The sequence below is a fragment of the Numenius arquata genome, chromosome 14 (assembly GCF_964106895.1).
Source record: "Numenius arquata chromosome 14, bNumArq3.hap1.1, whole genome shotgun sequence".
Taxonomy (NCBI): domain Eukaryota; kingdom Metazoa; phylum Chordata; class Aves; order Charadriiformes; family Scolopacidae; genus Numenius; species Numenius arquata.
Genome location: NC_133589.1, coordinates 7329304 through 7354604, shown reverse-complemented (window position 1 = coordinate 7354604; position 25301 = coordinate 7329304). Strand labels below are relative to the sequence as shown.

The 25301-nt window shown below is 39.7% G+C and overlaps 1 protein-coding gene across 1 annotated transcript in view; it reads left to right on the top strand.

Annotated features, from left to right (window-relative positions):
• Positions 1–25301, top strand: part of ARHGAP17 (Rho GTPase activating protein 17) — a 48977-nt gene that overhangs the window by 21853 nt on the left and 1823 nt on the right. The window contains exons 2-19 of the mRNA XM_074158430.1: positions 1296–1335; positions 5791–5895; positions 6749–6825; positions 7930–8041; positions 8243–8319; positions 9013–9124; positions 9906–9974; positions 10135–10216; positions 12275–12402; positions 12802–12913; positions 13903–13984; positions 14438–14518; positions 15241–15354; positions 15698–15789; positions 15923–16079; positions 17288–17530; positions 19718–19881; positions 20281–20898. Coding sequence (XP_074014531.1) covers positions 1296–1335; positions 5791–5895; positions 6749–6825; positions 7930–8041; positions 8243–8319; positions 9013–9124; positions 9906–9974; positions 10135–10216; positions 12275–12402; positions 12802–12913; positions 13903–13984; positions 14438–14518; positions 15241–15354; positions 15698–15789; positions 15923–16079; positions 17288–17530; positions 19718–19881; positions 20281–20898 — 2465 coding nt within the window. The remainder of the gene's footprint in view (positions 1–1295; positions 1336–5790; positions 5896–6748; positions 6826–7929; positions 8042–8242; positions 8320–9012; positions 9125–9905; positions 9975–10134; positions 10217–12274; positions 12403–12801; positions 12914–13902; positions 13985–14437; positions 14519–15240; positions 15355–15697; positions 15790–15922; positions 16080–17287; positions 17531–19717; positions 19882–20280; positions 20899–25301) is intronic.

Genomic DNA, 25301 nt, shown 5'->3' with positions numbered 1-25301 from the left:
TGTCTTAGTCTTTTTGAGGTTTTGAGCGTTACTGTATTCTGGTATTTAATTATTAAACACCTTATGGTTCACAAATAGTTCAAGCAGATGATGTGCTGTGAAACTGAAGTCAAATGCCTTAAAAAAAAAAAATCCCAAACAACTTAAAGTGAATGAATATTGTTTTTCAAGGCATTTTCCGTGTTCACCTGATGAAACCTGATCAAGAAAATTAACTTTCTGTGCATGACCAGTCTTGCACTAGGTTATTAAACACATTTTAGGACCAGAAGGAAGTCAGTGTAGTAGATGAGGAACCCAGACAGTGGTGGGGGGAACTCTCTGAACAGGAAGATCGAGTACTGGAGCACCTCCAAGTCCTCTGTAGTGATAGACGTGTAGTAATGGTGAAGAGCCAAGTAAAGGGGATCACAGGTGAACTAAATTGATCTTTCTCTATTTTAGAGATCTAGCAAAGGTGGGATAAAGCCATATTATAGCAAAGGAGTCAACACCAAACGAATTTGTGTGAACATTAAGCAATTCGAAGTTTATGTGTAAGCTGGGAAGAAGGTGTGGGATTGTATGTGTAAAGGTTTGAGTATGTTTGTAACAACTGTTAATGTTTTGTCTGGAAGTATGTGTAAATATTCAGCTACTTTTCTGTTGAGGGTAGACCCTTACTGGGAATACTATTAACTTCTGATCATCTTTTTAAGTAATAAATCTTTTCTATTCTTTTAGTATTATGGAATTCAGCAAAATGAGGTAATGGGAGATTTCAGATGAAGGTTGTGTGCATGTAAGATTAAGGGAAGGTGTTCAGGCTACTATTTCCACTGATTGCTGATGGATACAGCTCTGCAATGGTGAAATATAAAAAGATGAAGTTGGTTGTTGTGCTTTTCTCGTGTTTTTATGTACCTTTACATTCAGGTGCGTTGTTAACATTAACCTGATTAACAACATGGAGTGAAATTCAAGTTGCTTCAATACATCTTTGCATTCAAATGAAGTTACTCGGGATTCCAGTTTGGGTTTAAAAACTGTGTGGAGTCTGAAATACCATTAGAGCTTGGTGCAGTGGACTGGTGCTGTGGGCTGGGAATTCCGGGAATGTCAGGTTTTCCCAAGCACCCTGTGCTGGGCAAGCCATCTGTGGTCACTCCTTGACATCGTGAACGTAGGGGTGTTTGCAGCAATGGTCCTAACGGGATTATAACTTGAAACTCAATGGCTTTTGTTGAAAATGTTGTAGGAGTCTTTGCCCCTGAACATGCTAATTAGTCTGACAATGGTCTTTTTTCCTCCCTTAGGGCTGAGAAAACGGAGGTACTTAGTGAAGACCTGTTGCAGGTATTGTAACACAGATAATATTTATTTTTAAAATGCTCTTTGTGAATTTTGAGCCTTCTGAGTTTTGTGGAGTACCTAATGTGAGGGGAAAAAAATACTACACATGACAAGGATGAAAACAAAGATGTCTTTGGCTGACTTCTCGGCACGTGAAAAAACTATGATACAACTTGAATGGAAAAACTCGGGTACTTGTGTTTCTGAAGCCGATCATACGGCTTGATAAAGTGAAGGAGGAAGCATTTTTTTCTTGTAATTAAATGAACTGGCTTGCTAAGCTTATGAACTATTAGTGCTAATGACTTGCCAGTCTGTCTGGTGGAGGAGGATGAGCTGGGAAGAAACTATGATTAGGCACAGCTGGTTTCTGTCTTCATTTCTGTTTCTCTTGAAGAGGTCAACTTAGTCAACCTTAAGAGAGGTGGCAAAATCGTGCCAATTGCTTGCTAATAGATAATGTCAGATTTTTTCTGAATGTCTGGAATTGCTCCAAATAAATATACAAATGCTTCTTATTTAGCTTATGATGTTTGGTCTCAAATTTGTCACAGTGACATTTGATTTGTTTGCAGACTTGTCATCTTTTTGAAAGTATAACATCTAATCAGACATTACTGTCATGGCAGAATTTTAGTTGCAACTGTTAGATTAACAAGGCTGACTAATTAAACGGAACAATTTTGACTACAGACTTGTTCTACATAGTTTTCTTCCTCTGTTTATTGTTTGAAATATGGCAGATTGGCAAGGAAAGTTGGGCTAGCTGCTCCACAGGACCTTGAATATAATGGTTATTTCAAATTGATTACAAAGCATCTTAGTATGCTTAAAAAAAATTCAGGACGTGTATGTGAAACCTGGAAGCCAAACAAATGATGCAAGTACTCTTACTTCAAATCTCTTCAGCTGTTCAGATTAAAGTAGAAGATGAGAGCATGGATCAGCTTTAAAACTTGAATTCAGCACAAATACATGAAATCATCTTGAGCAATGGTGAAATGAGCTGACCTGAAACATTTTACCTGCTTTTCAGGGGTCTGCTTTATTTGAACCATAAGTACTTTAACAGTTTGACAACACTATTTTTAATTTCTGAAGAGATGCATACAATTAAATGGCATAAAGGATGTCAGAACACCTTGGTAGCCCGCAGGGGCCCATCTGTTTTCTTGGTTAGCTGCAGAATAGTAACAAGAAGCAAAAGCCAAAAGTCCTGCTGCTTGTTGCCAAAAAAATTTTGCAAGCAAGGCTTTCCCAGGCCGAGAGCAGACCGGCTACACCCAACTGGAAGAATTTACTCACTTGTTTGTTTGCTCTTGGGGGCTTGCAGAGGGGAGGGAGGCTCTTATCTAACTAAAGAGCTTAAAAACGTGGTACTGTTCACTTTATAAACATGTTTCACAGTGTTCTTTTTTATATTTAGCTCAAGCTTTGACATAGGATTGCTATAGCTTCTTTTTTTCTGTTTTCTGAAGTGTAGTACTCCATTTCAAGTATATCTGTTAAATGTGTCCCTGTCTAAAGACAAGGAGTATAATTCAGTGCTGGAAAGGCTTCTACAATAGACCCACTTTCTGGCATGCCCTTGTAGCATATAATAAAGCAATTGTGTGATGTTTTGTATGCTGAAGATGCCCTGTGGGTACAGACAGCATGGCCTGTAGGTCACGTTTTCAGTTCAAAGGTAGCTTAATGGAGATTAATGTCCTTCATGGCTTTCCTCACATCTTAGAACTGAAAAGCAGATCAGAGAGGAGAGCATATTATCGTGAAGTTTTGGGGTCATGTTCTTCCTATCAGTCTTCTGCCCTTTCAGTTTGGCATTCCAAATGCCTGGAAAGAGGCTATTGGGAATATATGTGCTCCAAAGCCTTTGTAAGGAACGTAAACCACCATGCATGACTGACAAGGGCTGGTTTAATCTGCTGAGGATGTGTAAGATGGTTCAGTTACAGGATGTCACTATGTTTCAAGTGTGGGAAAAAACCCTGTGCTCGGTATTTTAAGTCTTAACTACGTGACCTTGCAAAAATAAATGCTTTCAGAAATAGAGGATGGTTTAGAATGTGTTGGTGGTATTTACTCCTGAAGATAGCACAGCAGAAATGAATCATCTTACCTGCAACAGTAAACACAAACCACAAACAGTACCATCTTGTTCATGTATCTTCATATGGACATTTTTGGAAGTGGTTTTGATTTTGAGCTTGTTGATACATGCTCTAAAGGCAATGCCCTTCTTGGGCAGTTTCTCTGCACCCTACTGTACCATAATAGATTTTACAAAGCTTTTTGAGCAGCTCAACTTGGGTTCATCTTGTGGCCATCAAGAGCTTTTAGTCCCTGTAGTGCCTCATGTAGCCAGTGAAACTTCCTGCATTGGTTCTCCAACTCATCAGCCCTCCTATACTGGTTCTTTTCCACCTTTCCTTTGGACTTGCAAAGGCTGCTGCTGGGCAGTACAGCTTTGGGAGCTCCTCCAGGCTACAGCTTAGCAGGGCTGCTGCTCCCCTCTTCTGAAAGGAAACAGGGAGCCCAGTCCTGCGCTTGCTCGTCCAACAGCAGCAATTCTGTGCTGATCCTCAGCAAGTCCCTGTCTGTCTGTGCTTCCCTCCACTGGCATCTTCTTCCTCGCAACTTCTCCCAGCCCGCGCTCCTGAAGGCTGCTCTTCTGCCGGATCTGCTGTCCCTTTTAGTAGCTGTAGTTTTTACAAGCTGCTTTCGTACCTTCCAACTGTAACCTCTTTAGGGATATACATATCCTATCATAGTAGTGCTGAATATACCTGTTGGGAGGAAAATACATCATTCTTACCTGGACATATTCTAAATGAAAACTTACAGCATTTCATGTTCATTAGAACATAGCAGTCTGCCTCCCCTGGAAAAACCAATCTCCTGCTTTGATCCAGATACTGTGCCCTTAACAGGAGCTAACACGGTGCATAATAAGGGCCTGGAGAATAAATCTTATGAAGAGCGGTTGAAGGAGCTGGGACTGTTTAGTATGAGGAAGAGGAGGCTGAGGAGGGAGACCTCATCACTCTCTACAACTACTTGAAAGGACACTGTAGAGAGGTTGGTGCTGGTCTCTTCGCACAGGTAACTAATGACAGAACAAGAGGGAATGGCTTCAAGCTCCAACAGGGTAGGTTTAGACTGAACATTAGGAAAGAATTTTTCACAGAAAGAGTGGTCGGGCACTGGAACAGGCTGCCCAGGGAGGGGGTTGAGTCACCATCCCTGGATGTGTTTAAGAGACGTTTAGATGTGGTGTTGGGGGATATGATATAGGGGAGAACTTTGTAGTGTAGGGTAGATGGTTGGACTCGATGATCCCAAGGGTCTCTTCCAACGTGGATGATTCTATGATTCTATGATAATAACTTAGCACTAAAATTACTACTCTCTCAGCTAATCTACATACATGATTGATAGAAAATCTGGAGAGAATTATTGCCCTCCTGAAAATGTAATAGGAATGGTTTTAGAACTGTATCAAAAACTGGAGTCTTCTCAGATTATTTCTACGTATGAAGTTTACTTTTTTTTTTCCCTTGCTTTTTAAATAGAAGCCATTCCAAAGGCCTCCTTTTATTCTTGGTGAGTCATCAAAATGCAGATAAACTGCATTCTTTTGGTTCTGTGCATAGAGAAGTCAGTGCCATAAGCAGTTCTGTCCCAGTGCTCATCACTTTGTTTGGTTTTGGTGTTATTTGAAATAAAATAGTCCAAATTCCTTACTTAAAATCCTTTAAAAGAACAGTTTATTAATGCATATCTTTGTATTCACAGTCTGTATATTAAGCCACGTTTCAAATATACTGTGATAAACAGAACTCTTGTTTGTGCATTGATGCTTATTTTTTTTATCCCTTTTGAATCCCATTAATCTCTCCCTGAAAATACTATTTTGCTTAGCATATAGGGATTTTGTACTTAATGTAACAACCAGAGAAAGAAACCCAGTAGAAAGTTTGCTATACATAGGTTTGGCCCAGTGTGAAAGGAAAAGTCAGGTATGTCTTTAGCCTTCTACTTTACAAGGTCACAGTGAAAAAATATGAAATTTTCCCCACAATTTTCTTCCTAAATGATATATCTACATGTGCCATTTATCTCATGTCAAGTATCAACGTCGTTCTCTTTTGCAGAGACAAAAAGTAGGGGCAACGCTTTTCTCCCTCTTGCACTCTCCAGTTTTGTGAGCGTTGCGAGCTCCGACTGAATTGCTGTGCCACTGAGAAAAAAGCAATTTAAATCTCTTCCCAAGCATTTTTGCTGTCAGGCACTTCTGCTCAGCATCTGAATTTCTTGTAAGCTGTAGAACTTGAGAAATATGCAAGCCAGAACTAAGTGTGGTACAGAAGGAAGATTTTCTGCTGAGGCCAGGGAAATAACTTCTGTTTTTTGTTTTGTTTTCTCTTCCTCCTCTTTCCCCCTCCTGCTGACTAGATTGAGAGACGTCTTGACACTGTGAGATCTGTCTGCCACATTGCACAGAAGCGATTAATTGCATGCTTTCAGGGCCAGCATGGTACAGATCCTGATAAGAGACATGTAAGTACGGTTGCCCTTTGGCTTGTCTTCTGAGACTAGTCTGAATACAGTCTGGCCTTATGAATACAGATGAGCTGCTATGCCTCAGATTATCCAAGAGAAGAAAAACTACGTAGAATCATCTCTCACATTGACGTATTTTGGTAAAATGCTACCTGTAATTCCCCATCCAGATATAGGAACGTGACCTTGGAGTACCTTAGCAGTACCAGGACACTTGGTCATTTCTGCAGTGTACCGAGCACTTAGAGCTTTCATAAGGCTTAAGAAGACCATAAGACCTAAGACCTCTTCATAAGAAGAGAAGATACTCTGTGACCCTGACCAAGCTCCTCATATTTAGAATTACCTTTGTGCACTGACCTCTCCAATTAACTGTAAATGTTTTTCTGCACACATTTGATTTCTGCCCCTCTTTATCAAAGCAGGTTTTCTTAAGGTGTTAGAACCAGAAATAATTAACATTCAAGTTTTCTCCTTTTACTGAATAATAGATACCTCATGAAAACGGGGGCACACAGAACAAACCTCTGCAGAGAGAGGGATGACAAGCTAGTTGCTTAGATTTCAAGTTAAAGCTGTTTAATGGTGTTTGACAGTAGTTGAGATACATTTTTGAGCCAGTCATTCCAACTAAGACTGAGAAGAAAGTGCTTTTCAAAGTATCTGAGAACAGGAGTCTTGAGGCTTGAAACTTGTTGTGACTTGGCATTTTCTTAAAGTCAAAGAATGAGCTGCATATGTGCATAATAGCAACCATATGGAAGAAGAGAAAAATCTTAGAGGGGATGTACTAGGAAAGCTGGAAAGGGTGAACAGCACTAAGCTAAGCACTGTTCCTTCTGTTCCATAGAAAAAACTTCCTCTAACAGCTCTTGCTCAAAATATGCAAGAAGGATCTGTCCAGTTAAGTGATGAAACCCTGTTGGGGTAAGTATTTGGCTTTATAAGCTGCAGTCTGACATTTTATTACCTGCAGGGTTCTAATTAGAGACTTTGGATACATAAAGACTGTTTTCAGTCTAATTAATATTTCTAGGCCCCTTCTCTAATCCAAAGGGAGAAAGAGCAAGCAAGCATTTCTTCCTGAGCCACTCCAGGGGCAAGTTTTAGGCTTGCTCTGAATTGCATTCCAGAGGATTCTGATTCTCTGCTATCTTAAAAGCTTTTGAAAATGGCTTTTCTCCTTGTGGATTAATAAAATTACTATCTTCATTTAAAGTTTAAAATTTAGTCTAAATACTACATTCTGCAGTTTTGTGTTAATGACTTAAAATAATGCCAATTTGCATTAATGGCTTCTAGTTTGAAATAATGATGATTTCCTTATCCTGGCAAAGTGCATATTTGCAACTTACAGGAAAGTGGCTGAAACAAATGGACGTCAATATGCTGAATTTCTAGAGCAAATGTGTTTCCTCATTGCCAATGGGAATTCTAATGGAGACAGCGTAGAATGACCTTAAAAACCTTTGTGTGCGTTTTTATGAGCTGTTGCAGGAGATTTAAACATGGATAAAAATCTCAAGAGAATAAGAATTTTCCTTAGAACAAGCTTAAAACAAAGGTCAAATCATGGTTTTGGAACCTGAGACTGCTTATGTGCATATGTGATGGCTCAGTATTCTGGTGTTAAGACTTTTTCACATTAAAGGGGCTTAGGAGAAAATTAAATACTCCATTGAGCAATTTTCCTGCATCTGGTGAGATGGAAGGATGGGCTTTGAAATAACTACTAACTTCTCTGCCCGCAGGGCCAGTATAATCACCTAGATGACTTAAAGCCTCCCAAAATGTTGTAATGGCTAAGGAATTTTAGAAGACAAAGATTTAATAACACTCCTTGCCTATCCCAGATTTGTCCATGATGGCATAGAGCATCTTGGTTTTATGCCATTGAGTAATGCCTTGCTTTATACAATGCAAAACTTTCCAGAAGTGTGTCAGACGACAAAGGGCCACCACTGCTTTGTTCTGAATCTTTCTTCTTTAGTCAGTAGTAACTCACGTGACAACTTTGTATAATTCTTAAAGGAAAATGCTAGATACGTGTGGTGATGCAGAGAATAAACTGGCAATGGAGCTCTCTCAGCATGAAGTACAGATTGAAAAAGAAGTTATAGATCCACTGTGTCAATTAACAGAGGTAAGTCGCTTCGGCCTGACTGAAGAAATAAATCTGGATTTATGTATAAACTGAGAAAAACGGGTTTATCTCATTGCTAATAATTACACTGTATTAAGGGGTCATGCATTAGAGGTGGAAAGGGGATATGAAATCTACAAAATGTAGTTTATTACACTACACAATTTAAAAATAAATGTAAGCATTCCATTCTCATTTTAGACAGAGATCCCGAACATTCAGAAGCAGAGGAAACAGCTCGCAAAGCTGGTGTTGGACTGGGATTCTGCAAGAGGACGGTAAGAAATGATTTTAATTCTTTTTCTGTTCATGTTAACTTCTTGTTGGTGTATCATGGCATCTGATCTGATGCTGGTACTTGCTTCTGAAATGCTACTGTGTGCATGTTAATACTTTGCTGAAAAAAGACAAACTTACATGTAAGTTATTCAAAAAAGAACTCATGGCTGCTATATGCAAACAGAATCCAGACTTTGGAGCCCTTACATGCCTATATATAATTGGGAAAATGCAGTAAACTCATCTTCTTTCCATTGTCAACTTAAATAAGGAATAGGAATCTAATTTTTTAACCATGCCAAGTGCTTTTACACCATTATATTGAACCATCTCATTGGTAGAGTCCTAGGTTGTTCAAATTAACCTTAAGTCCCTTTAAACGTTCTTCAACTGGGGTGATAATTCATGTAGCATTTTGGGGGATTAGTAGTTCTAACCTATTACACACCCGTGTCATAGACCGTGGAGAATGTGGGATTTCTTGTAGGTTTTCATAATTGTTTAGCTGTTTGTGAGGTATGCCAGCATGGCATAAATAGTGTGTTTTGAACACTTTCCTTGTTTTGGAGGTTTTCCAACAGAACTTATTTAGTTTGTTTCCTGTCAAAAAAAAACAATTTCAAGGGAGCCATAAATGCAAATCCTTGTTTAATACTAGTTTTCACCAAATAACTGAAGCCTTTCTTCCACAGATACAACCAAGCCCACAAGACTTCAGGAACAAATTTTCAAGTGCATCCTTCAAAAATAGAATCTCTGAAGGAAGAGATGGATGAAGCTGGAAACAAAGTAGAACAATGCAAGGTATAACAAAATGACTCTCTATGGTTTACATACCTCTCGTTAGCAACAATAGCAATCAGAATATGGCTGCTTCTGTAAGATTTGCACCTGGAACTGGCCAATTACTGCAGTTGCAAATTATGTGGCTGTTAACACACTGTATGGCTTAAAGGTATATTAGTGCTGGCTGATTTCTGTCTGAATTGCTTTAATTTAACAAGAAAATTTTTACTTTATTAAAAAGATGGATATTTTACATTATTTTCTGTTTAAGTCTGAGATAGTTAGGAGGAGGAGCTGTATCTTGGCCCTGACTGAAATGGTCAGGGTGTCCGTGTGCTTCAAGCCACTGAGTAGCTGTGCAGTGTGAGCCACCTGGATGACCTTCAGGCTGCTGGCATAACGGGAACATTCTATTACAGCTCTGAGCAGTTCATTCAGTTTCACTTCTCAATTAATTGTCAAATACTCCATTACGGTGCAGCTGAGCTGAGCACCAAAAATCTTTTAGTAGTACTTGTCTTTGTATGCAGGGGTTGGCTTTAAATCACATATTGCCATACAATCCAGTTGTTGATTTAAGTGGGCAACTGCTTTGCTATATAGAACAAAGTTAAGCATTTTGAATTAATTTTGCTTGGAAGAATATACATAGCAGACTAAGTGGATTTCAGACTCCCTGTGCTGCCTGAACTGATAGTTCAAACTTACTGTGGGCAAAATAGACGTGTACTTCTGTCTTTCTATATAAGTTGAAATGCCCCTGTAAATTTGATGTACTGTTTTGCGTTCTTTTTCAAAGGACCAGCTAGCAGCAGACATGTACAACTTTGTGTCCAAAGAAGGGGAATATGCTAAATGTTTTGTTATGGTGAGTATGTTTTCAGTATGACTTCAATTGCAGCACGTATGTGCATAGGCACTCAGTTCTCAAAGATTACATTTTGTGTGCTAAACCTTCTAGTCTTGTATTATGTGCTCATCAGAAGCTAATGCTCTTTTTGTTTTTAAAATGTGGCTTCTGTTCTCAGTTATTAGAAGCACAAGCAGATTACCATAGAAAAGCATTAGCAGTCATAGAAAAGGTCCTACCCGAAATTCAAGCCCATCAAGGTAAAGTAACCTGTGCTCTGGCTGATGCTTCTCCTTGCCTGTGCCACCTATGCACAATATTCTCCTCCTTTATCTTGATTCTCTTGCATGCAGACTTATTAAATAAGGCCATTTTGATCTACTTAACAATTTTACATCCCCAAGCATAATTCCATCTTTGTGTTCTTTGGAGTTCTCCAGCCATATTTTAACACACTAATAAAATATTAAGGATTTCTATGATACCAAAGAAAGTAAAGGAAGGGGTTTTCTATTTGCTTGCGCTTATTCTTTGATACTGTGTGACCATTGCTAATACTTGTACCTGGCTTTTCAGGCCAGTGAAAGTTTCGTTGTGATTTAGAAACTTGTTAGGGTCCTTGCTTCTTGAATGATTACTAGACAGTTATCAAAAAATCTCCCCTTATTCTAAGGAGCTTGATTTGGTTTTTTCCTTCTTTTATGCAGTCCTTTATCTGCACTGCAGCTGCCCAATGGAGTGTTCAGATTATTGAGTAGCAGCAGTTAAGCAAGTAATGCAGCTTCATCTCTTCCCTGTGCTACTAAGCTTTTTGTTGTCAACAGGAGTTAAGGAGTATCATTAATGGTTCAGTCTGAAGATGCACTGTCTGGTGTTGAAATCACTGTCCTATTCTGTCTCTTAATCTGCTAATTGCTTTGAACAACATGTAGGCTGAACAAAGCCTGAGAAAATTATAATCTGAGCTGAGCATGACTCAAGTATCTTTCAGTTGTGGACCTCATGCAAGTTGTAAAAGGTGAACCATTAAACTAAATATATAAAGAAATATGAGCATCTTGCTGAAAGGTGATATAGAATATGTGTGCTCTGTAGATCCAATGGGAGACAAGGTAACGCAAATAAATGATGCTTACACAGCATCAGGGCTGCATTATGACTGCTCTAAAGTAGTTGTTATTTAGCTGCTTTGTACAAACTTTTGATATGACAAGTGGTTCAGAAGAGATGAGCCTTCCTAGAAGGTGGGCTAGGAGGCATGGTGTCTAAGTGGTCCCGTGTCTGAGATTGAAGTGTAGGGCGTTACTTCAGTTGGGTTCCTAGCCGTAGTGTAAGTTACTGTGACTTTGAACAATTACTAATATTGCTCTTCCTGATGTTTGCTGTAACTTGCAGAAACAAGTAACATTGGGGAAAATGACATGTGCCTCTCGTGGTATGTTAATGAACGAGAGGAACCAAAGCCTTATGAGGGATAGAGTTGATGTGGTTTTGTAAACCTTTTGGGTGAATTAAATCCTTTGCAGAAGTGCACTGTGTCTTCAGAGGACTCTTTCAAAGTCTTCATCTATCTTGACCTTTTTTCCACATAAAAGGAGTGATGCATCTGTACTAACAATAACCTTTTACATCTGCATTTTTTCAATTAAGATAGCAGAAATGAGTGAAAAATTGTAGGAAACAAGAAATTCACATTCAAATTGGAGAAACTTGCACCAATTTTGACGTTTGGAGTTAAGCAACAATTGAGAAATTGAATTGAAAATTTGTGCAAACATTACAGTGGGCTATTAAAGTGGTAATTCTAATGTAAGACATTGGGGCTGTTAACATTCATTTTAAGTTGCTGATTCCTTAAATCAGCAATAAACTTTGTGTTAACAGTTCTGTTTTTACCCACCTTAAATACAGTTAAAACTAAGATAAGCCCAGGTCATGCAATCTGGACAAAATTTTTCCTCAAAGGCTCTTGCAAACCTAAACCTTCTGGTGCCTTGGCAAATCAGAATTAATGTAACTTACAGCCATTTGGTGGCACTTGTGTTGAGCCCTAGTGGGACATGCACTGCCAGTTACACAAAGGATTTGTATGTGCTATTCCATCCAGAAAGATGCAGAAGTATTTTTTTTCTTGAATACCAGCAGGCTCATTTTCTCTTTACTTATGATAAAAGGAACTTCACCAATCAAGAGCTGTAAAACTCTTACTGTATTCTGAAAATTTCTTTGCTGTACTGGAGGCTTTCTTCTTTTCTTGTCTGGGACGTAATTCAAGTGTTTGAGATATTTTGCTCAGTGTTTTGATACTCTCCAATTAGACAAATGGACTGAAAAACCAGCTTTTGGAACTCCGTTAGAAGAGCATCTCAAGCGCAGTGGTCGTGAAATTGCAGTCCCTATTGAAGCCTGTGTAATGATGCTTTTGGAAACAGGAATGAGAGAAGAGGTAGGTAATGCCATATTGCTTGCTGTGAAGGACAGGAAAAAGATGCTCAGTGAACTCATGGGCTGGTGTCTGTACATTTTTTAAGACATCGCTTAAGTAATTTTGTTCATTAGCGTAGACGATAAACGTTTTGCAACAGAATAACCTTCAGCACTATTTGAAGCATCTTTGAGAAGAATGCACTTAGAATGAAAAATTAAGAATGGGCCAAGGGTGAGAGGGAACTAAAACGTTATCAGATGGCAGTGACGCATTAAGAGCCAGCTGGGTCATAGCGGTGTAAAGTGAAGATACCAAACTTGAAATTGTTCTGAAAGAGTCTGTCATAAAACTTACACTGTTTGGTGCTTGTACTAACGTGTTGTTACCAGTCAAATACATTTTATTTTTATTATGCAGGGCTTATTCAGAATTGCTGCTGGAGCCTCCAAGTTAAAAAAGCTGAAAGCTGCCTTGGACTGTTCAACTTCCCAGCTTGATGAATTTTATTCCGATCCCCATGCTGTTGCAGGTATTGTGAATGTTCCGAATCAAAACCAGGTATAAATTGATACAACGCAAGTTTATGCTGTTCATTTAACTGCTGACTTGCTGCAGTGTAAGGTGTCGATCTCTGCAGATAAATTATGAATGAAAATAAATTGAAAGTTCACTTCGTTGCACAACTTCAAGCACAGATAAGTATAGGGTATGCAAGCTGATCAAACTTGATGTATTCCTGTCTGCATGACAGGGCGGTGTTTGAAATTCGGGTGATCATAGTAATCCAAACATCATATTTCTTCTCATGACAATAGTGTTAACATGATCAAGGGAGATTAGAGCCTCATAGAATTGTCTGGGTTGGAAGGGACCTTTAAGATTATCTAGTCCAACCATCAACCTAACTCTGATAAAAACCATCACTAAACCATGTCTCTAAGCACCATGTCTACCCATGTTTTAAATACCTCCAGGGATGGTGCCTCAACCACTTCCCTGGACAGCCCATTCCAATGCTTAATAACCCTTTCAGTGTAAAAATTTTTCCCAATATCCAATCTGAACCTCCCCTGGCGTAACTTCAGGCAATTTCCTCTTGTCTTATCACATGGGAGAAGAGACTGACCCTTTTAGGGAGTTGTAGAGAGCGAGAAGGTCTCCCCTCAGCTTCCTCTTCTCCGGGCTGAACAACCCCAGCTCCCTCAGCCTCTCCTCATAAGACTTACTCTTCAGACCCCTCACCAACTTTGTTGCCCGTTGACATTTAATAAAGTCTTTGTTCTGAAGAGATGATTCATAGTTTTATAGTGTATGTTTCTGTGAAATTACAGTAATTACTGGAAGACCTGTTGTGTTAAGTGTTGAGCAGATACACTGTGGAAGTGTCAGGTCTTCCTGCTGTTCCGCTGGAACTTGGGTCTTACTGCATAGATAAAATTGCAAATCTGAGGACAGAGTTTTAAATGAAGACAGAAGGTATTGGCTAAGAAACTTGCCTGTTTCTGGTCTGCATTGCAGGTGCCTTGAAATCCTATTTGCGAGAGTTGCCAGAACCTTTAATGACGTACGGTCTATATGAAGAATGGACACAAGCTGCAAAGTAAGCATACTAAAAATAGTTAATATAGGAAAACATTCTACGTACTTTTATCAAATTTGGTTCTTCATATGTGAATTCAAAAGAAAAGAACAAGCTCACACAGTTTACTTTCTGCTCTAACAGGTAAATATTTTGTGTAACAAATATTTTTAAATTTTGTGGTTTAGCGTAACACTAATTGCACAAAAATGCAGTGAAATGTTTATTTTATGTTTAAACATAAGGGCTGCTTCAGACTATTGGCTGCATAGTACTGATGCTTGAGCAGTTTTCTTTCATTGCAGGTAGAGCTAATCCAGAGATTTGCCTACCAGGTTCCTGAATTACTGAATACAAACCAGTGCATTTATTTGGCATAAATGGAAGGTTATACAGTCATCTTTTTGTTCACTGCAGAAACAATAATTTTCTGATTGGAAAGTAAGATTTAATGGAATTTTTTTTTCCTTTCAGTATTCAGGACCAGGATAAGAAGCTACAAGAGTTATGGAGAATTTGTAACAGATTACCTAAGCATTATCATGCTAATTTCAGGTATGTATGAACATCTGTTGACTTGCAGCACAGCTGCTTTGATGCCAGAGTACCACACTTCAAAGCTGATTAACCAAAACTCTAATCCAGGTTTTTTTTCTTGGCCCCAAATTCAGTTAGGTTTATAAAAGGACATCCTGTTTTATTCAAGTAGGTGGTGTGCATTGGGGGTGGTAGACTCTTTCAGTCAACTTAATTCACTATTGAGTCTAATGAAATAGTGATGCACAGAACCCTTCCACTTAAGGGTCGTGCTGTTGGCATTAGTACCTGACTTTTCACCAGCTGTGCTCTTCATCGTGTTTTCCAGTCTTAGAAATCATCTGGTTCTATCTTACATGTGTTATTTTTCCTTATGGTTTTGCCTTTTGGGAATGAATCAGAACAAAACCAACTCTAGTGATTCCTAGAAGTGTAGAAGTTCTGGTACAGGATATGAAAATAGCTGTTAAGTAGGCATTCTCAATCTAAATGTTTTTTTCTGAAAATACAGTAGTTGCATTTTGCAAAGGTGGAAGATGCCTTCTTTTCTAGCCAGTTCAACTTCTGTGATTCGTGAGTAGGAACTTAGTAGCCAGCCACCAAGCAAGAAGACAGTTCAGCTTATTTCTGGTTTGTTGGGACTTGTCTCTACAAGTTCTTGAATTTTTATTTAGTTGCTTTCAACAATAAATTATCTTAGTTCCTGCTGTTTAAGTATTTCTTTTCTTTTCTTTTTGTAGGTATTTAATCAAATTTTTAGCAAAGCTTGCACAGAACAGCGACGTTAACAAAATGACACCCAGCAACGTCGCAATAGTCTTGGGCCCCAACTTGTTATGGGCAAAAAATGAAGGGTAAGCTACAAAGCAGAACTTCCATGGAACTGTAGAATTGCTTGATAATCATGTAGACTGTTCACAGCAACACAGTATTTGCCTAAAAAGTATTTCAAGTGTTCTCTCAACCTGTGCCTCCAGATCCTTTTAGGCATGCGTCTTTTTAGGAGTGTTTTAAAATGCTATAAATGTTACTGAATAGTCTCAATTTCATCGAAGTGTGAAGTTGCTCTTCATGTGGTACTTAGGAGTCTTGATACATCATGCTTAGTGTGATTTGCCATTTAGGTAATAGGAATTTTTAAAATATTTTCTTACTTTGATAGAACTCTATAAAGTGTTCTACAAATTTCTTCTGCAGATCCCTTGCTGAAATGGCAGCAGCAACTTCAGTCCACGTGGTAGCAGTTATTGAGCCAATTATTCAGCACGCAGACTGGTTCTTCCCTGGAGGTAAATTCTTGCCATAGTTAAAAGAATTTTGTATATTTGATAACCCTACACAGGTAAAACCTTCAATAGCTTTTTGCAGTGAGGCACCACTTTGTGTATGTCTTAGGATTTATTCTGTCTGTCTGTCTTTCAGATCAAGATTTCAATGTGTCTGGGGCATTTGTTGCGGTTCCTGCTGTTAATTCAAATCACTTGTCACACACTGGGAATGAATATGAATCTGGGACACTGGAACGGAAGAGACCTCTTAGTATGACTGTAATGGAAGGGGATTTATTGAAGAAGGAAAGGTATGTTCCATTCTCGGGTTATGTTTCAGTTATTATCCCACTCCTGAGAACTGCTCTACTGAGGAGGTTGTAATCGGACACAATTTTATTGGTCTCAGGAGGAGAATTCCATGGAATATTATAGTTAACGATAGTGATTTATTTCCCCCCATATTGTTGCAGCCTGAGGAAAATTGAAAGGTAAAGTACTGGTATTTGCTTCCCTTTATGCATGATAAAAACCACAAGCAGATAACTACTGCTTCCAGTTTTCCTGTTACAGATTTGGGGGGTCTAAAATCCACTGAAACAGAAGTGTACATAGTAGAATCTGTCAGTATCTAACTTCTGATATTCCATGGCTTCTTTTTCAAAGCCCATAAGCTGAGGTGGTGTTACCTGGTGCCTTCATGATAAGACTTGTGAGTTGGTGATGGTACAGTATACCACAGCAAACAGTAGAACGCTAAAAACCAAAACCAAAACGTGCTGTTTTCCCATATAACATGTAGTGTAACGCTCATTTATTATCACTCATATCATGAATATTCAAGTGGTGTGCTGTTTTGTTTTTAGCTGTTTATGCAAATGTTAAATTGTTACCTGAGTGTTAACTGTGGCTAGCCACATGCAAATTTATCAGCATTGGCAAAAGAAGAAAATCAGTTCAAGATTCACTGTCTTTAACACAACAAGAATAATATTAAATTCTAGAATGAATGTGCTGTATGCATTCTAAAATCTGTTAGAATTTTAGTCCATTTATCCATAGTTCTCCTTTAAACACAAATCATAGCGTGTATCCCGTGGCTTTTTTATCTGTCTTGAAGTCTGTACTGCAACTTAGCCTGTAATAGAAACAAAATTCATGTGGCAAAATATGTTCAGTGAGGAGATACTCTGGTATCTAAGGAAATGTGTGTATTTACATGTAAAATTACTGAGTGGTTTGACCTCATTGTCATCAATGTCTGTCTTCAAATGTAATTGAGTAGTTTGTTCCACTTACGTTTAGCTTATCCCTCTGCGTGGATAAGCCCAACAGTGTTGCATGTCTTAATATTAATGGTGTTAATATGCAGAAAGTTGAAGCTTTCCTTGTTGCTGCTTTGCATGCTGAGCAACAGGGGTTGTGTTTGTCTCTGTGGGTTATAACATCCAGTTGTCCTGTTGCTTTAGTTACCTGGTGTTGGCTGCCGTGGTGTGTTTACTCTCTCTTCTTTCTGTAGCTTTGGTGTCAAGGTTATGGACTTCCAGGCGAATCCTCGGAGATGTGGCACTATAAATAGAAAGCACACATCCCCAGCTTTCCAGCCACCACTTCCACCCACGGAGGCTGGCGTGCTGGCTCAGCCTGGAGCGGAGCAGCACTCACAAGCTTCTGTGGCTGAAACAAGCCCAGTGGGTGCTGGTTTTGCTCTCTCTGCTGGCACAGCAGAACAGTTGCAAAGTCAAGGAAATGAGGATGTCAGGTAAGAGGCATGGCTTCTGCTGGCAGTGGCTTAGCAAGGCTGCTTCAGCGGCAAACTGATGGTGTCAGCTGTAGCTGCTCCACAAGGCACCTCTTCTACCTGGAATGCATAGAATCATGGAATTGCTTTGGTGGGAAGGGACCTTTCAGATCATCTAGTCCAACCATCAACCTAACACTGACAAAAGCCATCACTAAACCTTATCTCCAAGCGCTATGTCTATCCGTCTTTTAAGTGCCGCCAGTGATGGTGACTCAGAAGCACTATGGAAGGGCTCTCTTGTCATGTGTATTGTTGCAGAATCAATCTTCTAAAATAACATACATTGTTCTGTATGTTCCAGAATTAATCTTCTAAAATAAGAGAATTATTGGGGGGAAAAATCATGATGAAAAATACTAAAAAAGACTGTACTTCTACCACCCATGTTGGCCTTTCCAAGTTCTACTCTAGAGGTGTCCACACAGTATGACTATCAGTTTGCTGCTGAAGGAACAAAACCTACCGTTGGCAATACTAGAAACCTGTTGGTCGTCTTTGTTGTTTCTTGTACACGTTACCTGGTTATGTCTCCTTATTTTTTTGTCTGTAGCAAGTGTTAGTGATGACCAGACTTGCTTGCTAGAAAATTGGAAGTTGATTTATTGTACTCCAGTATTAGTTTCTTAAAGACAAACATATATACAGGCTTTTTTGCTACTTGATTGCATAAAGTTTTGATAGTAATCATGTCCCCAGTATTAGTATACATGGACTCTAAGACTAATGGCAGTAGCCTTAACTCTTCCTTTCATGTATGCTGAAAGCAGCACTGTGCTTTCAATATTTGTGATCTGAGAGATATAACAAACCACCTATAAAGGCCTGTGGTGCTCTCCAGACCTCAGCCTCTTGCACAGCATCTTATGGTAAAACACCACCATAGAGTTTGATGCATCATTGACTCGTTTGCATATAGATTTTGTTCTCAGGTGACATTTTTAAAAAAACAACTTCTCCTTCGGAAATCCCCCACAGACTAATATTTCCTCCACAGATGTCCTTTGTGGCATAGGCAGCTAAAACAAAACCTTGAGAGTAGTGTCTAAAAGCTGGCATTTAAAATCTGCACAAACTCTGCGTTCAAGTACTTGCAATTTATTAACAGCACTGGAGAAATTAGGATTGCAATGTGCCAGGAAAAGCGGCTGAAAAGTGTTAGTCCGTTTGCCGTCAGTAAGATGCTGCAAGAGACTATAAAGACAGAGAAATGAGTGAAGACTGTCAGTGCAGAGCAAGAGGAGGGGACACTGCCTGGTACCACCTCACCTGGTTCATGCTCCAGTGCTGTGTTTTCCCCCACCTCTGTTACCTTCATAGCCAAAGGTCAAGAAGAGCTGAGTTGTCCTGATCTGAATGTCAAAGGTTTTGCAGGGGTTGCTCCCTCAAGACAAGTTCTGGTCTCCCAGCAAGGTAAAAGCTTAATTCTGGGTAGGGTGGAGAGAAGACATCAGTCAGCCAGTGATGGTAAAAGAACCTCTGCTCTCTCCACACCCAGTCCCTGGGCCCTCCCAAGTCTTCCAAAGGCTTCCTCACTTTCAGTGGTGAGGATTACATCTGCCTCGCCTGTATACTGTACGTAGCAAGTTGGTTCATATCCTTTGGGCTTTTTTCTGGCAGAGCTTCACAGATTGCCACTGTCACTTGGTCCGTAGTAGCCAGGTCTACCAGATAACTGCCAGCAAATTGGATGCGATGCTGGGACAGAATATTTTGAAAAGGCCAACAGTTAGAGGAGTGATGGGTATATCTGAGGAAACTGAAGAACAAATTCTATATGAACTTTATGCTGAGAGTCTGTTTTTAAAGGATGTGCAAATGCCCTGAGGGTGCGTTAGGATGGAGACTGTGCTCCTGGGTATCAGTATTGCATTCAAACAGGTGCCAGGACCATGCAGAACTACTTGGATTCCTGGTTTAATTTTGGTAATTAATCGTTTGTACAGGCTTGCCTAAAGCCAGATGTCACTTGTGTGAAGATCTGTAGCACTGTTCAGTCTCAGTAAATACCAGCCAGTGCAGAAGTTTTTCTGAAGCGTTTGAGGGTCAGAACTATAGCATGGTTTGTAATGTAAACCTGAACGGGTGCAGCTGATCTGGGCAAGGCATTTTACAATCGTCTTCTAATTTAGGATTTTTAACTTTCAGCACCTCAAAATCTAAGGACAACGCGTCTTCAGCTACTCCTCCGCCCGTGAGAAATGGTGGGCATGCGAGCACTGCCCAGAACCAGTCAACAAGTAGCACTAATCAGCTTTCTGTTAATCAGCCACAGAATGCGGCCGGTCCCAGTCCCCATTCAATGAGGAGAGGTGTGTTTTTCATTGGATTTTTAAGCCACTAAGTTCCAATTCTTTATGTACTGCTTACTAAAATAATTTTACCAGTACCTCTCCCTTTGTTACAGACAATGGTTTAATTCACTTGCGTTTCACCAAGTCCTAGCTATAAATGCATCTTTGACTTTTGGAATCTTTCGTGAATGCTGGTGTAGTAATGTTACCATTGCTTTTTAACAAAATCACTCAAAGGCTATTGATTAGTCAACCTGTGTATGCATTTCCCCAGCTTCCTTTTGATACCACTTTTATTTGATAATACGTTTTATTTCGATAATGTACTTGAGTATTCTTTTGCGCTACTAACTTCTTTCTTTCGGGATTTTGGTTTCACAATACACAACCGTGAAATCTCACCTCTTCTCTTAACAGCAGTTAAAAAGCCTGCGCCAGCCCCTCCCAAGCCAGCCAACCCACCGCCAGGGCAGCCGGGAAGCCAAAGTTCTGCCCCAGCTGCTCAGCCACCTTCTGTCTCTCCAAAACCACCTGCTAGAAGTTCTTCTCCTCCTGCTCAACATGCAAACCAAGGAGCAGCCCAGACCTCCACTTCCCAGGTTTCTGCACCTCGGAGATATTCCAGCAGCCTGTCCCCAATACAAGCTCCCAGCCATCCACCACCACAGCCCCCAACACAGGCTACTCCTCCAGCGCAGCCCAAATCAAACAGTCAGACATCTCCTCCTGCTGCACCCAGCAGTGAGCACGGACCAGAGCAGCCCTGTTACACTCCTCCGCAGACTCCAACACCACCCGATACTCCCCCTCTAGGAAAACATAACGTTAGTTCCCCATCGTCACAGCCACAGCCAGCTGCTCAGGAGACCTCCCAGTCTCACTCCCCACCGCAGACTGGTACACTGCCCAGGCCACGGCCGGTACCAAAACCCAGAAACAGACCTAGCATTCCCCCTCCGCCTCATCCTCCCTCTCAGCTGGCTGGAGATGGTATTATTGCAAATCCCACACAAACGGCTTCCAAAATAGTAACAGGTGAGTGGATTCTTTCATATTCGGTGTCTCCTCAAGGAGTGGAAATGAAGAAAATAATGCCTGTAAATGTAAATGAATTTGGGGGAGGGGGGGATGGACTGAAAAGCATAAATAACAGTTAAAATACTAAATTGCTCCTTTCCAATTAAAATGCCCACCCACCTGTTCTGTGCATGAGGATTTAGGGCACTTCCTCAGTGAGGATTTTAATTCCTGGGGCAGAAGGGGCTGCGGGTGTGTGTAGATTAGCTTGCTTTATTTTTTTTTTTCCTTCTTTGGAAGCAAAACACGGTTATAGCAGCCATCTCTCTAGGGCTTTCTCCGGGATCAGCATCGTGGCAGTCTCAATTATGCTTATACATCTGTTGCCAAAAAGCAAATATTTGGAGGAGGGAGAAGATGTAGCCAAGGATAGTATATTTCAGCACGCAGAGAAGATAAGAAAATGGCAAAAAATGGTCACTGATACATGTTCCAATAGACAAGATACTAACACAGTAAATATTTTACTTGGGAATTAAGTCTTCTGATGCACTTTTAAGTTGGACATCCAGAAGCTGAAGAATCACATACACTATTTAGTGTATCTTAAGTCAATTTCTAGATAGATCTTCATATTTTAAATGGAGCTACCTTTTTCTGTTTTGAGACGTTTGTGAAGTAAAGAGAAACTTCCTGTCTTCTCACAGGAACTTCATGAAGCTTGTGGTTACTAGTTTGACAGAGATAATGTTAATTTAAGTCTGGAGGCGGGGGGGAAGTAATTGCTGAGGACAGTCAAAACTAGCAGATCTTGAAATATTCTCCTGCTGAGTCTCTGCTTATTTTAGGAAATTCTGAAGGAAGAGATAATGAATGTAGGAGACTAATGCTTTTAAATCTACTTATATTTAATAATGGTTAAAACTTTCCAATGACACTGCAGCTTCTCTAGAATAAGACTAATGTATTGGAATGCAAAGTATAAATTCTGTTACCTAACAGCTTTACCCCATGGTGCCTTCACAGGTGGGGATGGTTACTGCGAATAAGGTTTGTACTTACAAGAAACATGCAATATAAGCTAAAATGCTCCTGCACAGCAATATTTTATTTGTAGCTTTATTTTGTATATGCGCTTTGGAATATGTGCTCTCTGTCAACTCTGTGTTACCTCATTACTACATATCATTCTGTTTGTAAGAGATTAGAAGACCTATGCTGTTTAATTTTAATAGTCCTGTGAATATTAAGTTATTCGTTAAAACAAATTGTAAAAATAACTATAATAGAGTAATGCTTCACACGGTCACCAGAGCTACTAGTCCACAAGTCAAGTGTGAAGCAGTGACCCCTTTAAAACAGGTTTGTTCTCATCAGTGCAGGCAAATACTGAAGCTCGTGGGTTTTTCCTACAATTGATTGTTTTATGGCTGGATTTTAATGTAGCTTTCACTTTAGGTTTTCAGTTATTTTTAACTACTTGGAATTTTTATTTGGCAAAATTCATGTTCATGTGACTAAACCCCTTTGCGGGACAGCACCCAGCAGCGTTCTGGCATGTTTGCGTTTGCATTCTGTCAGCTCCAGCCTCACTAATAGTACTAGTCCGTTCAATCACAGCTGCCAAACCACACATTAATAATCTTACTATTAGAGATGCTACCTTTTTAAGGGAACAACTGCATGCCAGGCTGAAAAAGTTGAGGCTGCATTCCTGAATTATCTCAAGATTTGACTGTTTACAGGAAAGATACTGAAATAGGTATTGGACTGAGAAACTCAAGTTGGAAATAGTTTGTTTTGTTGGTTTGTTTTTTTTTAAATTGGAGAAACTAGCAGTAAACGAGCTGCTTAAGCAACTAAAAAGTAGCTTTGCTTTTTAAAATAACAGACTTTTCCTGATTGTACTTCTGTTCTTTTTGTCAGTATCTGTAAAATACAAGGGCCATTTGTTTCAAAACTGAATTCAGAAATAAGCCCGAGGCCTGGATCTTTATGGCACTTAAAAATAAGTTAAGAATGGGAACAGCACTGATGAGTCAAACTTCATGGAAAGACTTAACCTTAATTTCTAAGTTGACCATGTTTGTTTTCATTTTGGCATTTTTCTGGTTCTGAGGAGATTGCTTTAATGACAAGCAGGATTTGTTTTACCCCAATGTAGCTGGAGAAATACTTGCCTTCTAAATAATACCCAGCTGCTATGCAGGGGGGCTGCTTCGTTAGTGGGGGAGTTAAGGTTACACAAATGAAGCGTCTGCCCCAGGGGAGAGGCTGGGTACGGACTCTGAATTAAAATTTACTGCTGACTCGGTTTCAGCTGACTTATAGGCATACGGTACACAACTGTCCTGTAGTCTGGATAAATACACAAAAATATTGAAATCAACAATTGAAATTAAACTGTTAGAACTGGAGAGACTTAATATTCCTCTTAAGTGCAAACTGTAGCAAATTGTCCATGTGAGTTGTGCACAGTAAACAATAGTATGAAAGCTGCTGTGCAGGAAAGGCAGTAAAGAAAGCTGCTGCTGAAGGATTCTCTAGCAAAACTGATAAAGGAACCTAGAAAATCTAGTATCTTTTTTGCAAAGAAAAAACCACCTGGGGAAGGTTGAATTGCTCTTCAGGCTTACCTACAGCAGAACGCTCAGTACAGGATCATCCACCTTTTCCACATTAAGCTTTTTTTAAAGGATTAATATTTGTTCTGAATTAACACCACTGCATATTACATAAGAGGATCTGCTCTAACATTTACACGTGCACATATAAGCACTTATTATAGACTGACTTACCTAATTCACAATGTGAAATAGCTGTTTTTAATTTCAGCCTTAAATAGTGAAGTGAGGGAAGGCAGATGGGAATAATGGAAGCCAAAATTGAGTTGCCAGCAAATTTAATAATATCAGAACAGGAATTCTGAATTGTTTTCAGGATACTGTTGAATTCCTTTGTCCATGTACTGGACTTCAGTAATGCCTCAAATTCTATTTATGGTATTAAAGTAATAAGCCCTAGAAAAGAATATTCTAATCAAAAATTTTATTAAATAATCTAGATGTTTGACCTGCATTCAGTAGGAACTGTATGGGAAAGTTCAATGGTAAGGAAAAGGCATATGATTGGCCAAAAATGTTGCTAATTCATAATCATGTGTGTGCTAACGCCCACTACTAACCCGTCACAAATAACACCGCTTGCTTGCACTACCGTTAGCGTGGCATGCAAAAAGAATGGCTGTTGGATGCTCGCTCTTACATTAACATACTAAAAGTATCGGAGACTAGAATGTGTAAAGTTGTTCATGTTTTGACTGGCCAGTTTCACATTGTACTTCTTCCACGTACAGAAAGTCCTATCTAGAAATCCATGTGTTTTATACAGAGTTTCAGTTTGTATTTGAAGTAGCTGAACAGTCGTTTGTCACAAATGCTCCTTTCCTGTGTCACCTCACGCTTTCAGTTCCCTCCTTTTCTGATTCATCCTTCCATACGCAGTCGTGGTAGGGAGGATTTCTGTGCTGGCATCTGAAGTGGAAGTACACCTTTTGAGCCCTGCTTTAAATGACAGTTCAAAGGTAACAGTGGCCACTGTTAGACATGAGGGAGAGCGCGGTGCCTCTGCCGCTTGGTTCTGTGCTCGTCTCTTCTGGGGTCGAGCTCGGTCTGGAACATTTTGAGTAAGAGACAAATGCAAAAAGAATTGGGGAACTCATACGATTGCATTTTATTCTTCTGTGTAATATTGCTTCTGTTAGCAATAGTAAAAATGACTAAAATCTAAAGTTTAAATCAACTGACTTCAAAAGGACTTAAATTTTCCTCTGTTGTAGAAACAGCAATTATACAGTACAGTGGGGGATAAAGGAGAGCTGCTGCTGTTATGAAACTTGGTTTTGTGAATTGGGGACTTATTTAAAACAGATGAATGTGAAGTTAAGTGAAAAAGTTGGGTTTTAAAGTAGCCCCAGTAATTATTTCTTCACTGCTACCAAAGGTCTAGTGAACAGTGACCATGTTGTAGGTGCCACAAGGCGTTTTTCACTGGGTACAGCCCCGTACACAGAACACTGACTTCAAAATGGCAAATGAGGGCTGGGGAGAGAAATCTATTTAAAAGATTCCCCCAAGATGATGGTGTTTTAACAAATCATAACAGTATTGATGGTTTGTTCTGAGCCTTCTGGCTTGATTTCGTTTATCACTGAAATGCTGTCTTAGCCAAATATGGTGCTCCCCAAGATTCTGATATGAGACTTGGGAGAAAACTTAGAGTTCACGCCTCACAGGAAAACATAAATTCTGCAATCAAGTCTTTGGGAAAGTTGCAACAGTAAGAGGGGTGCAGGGGAGGCTCCACTCCGACTTCAGTTCTGTCTCTGCTTTCGCCTCTTCCTTGTCATTTAGCTCAGAAAC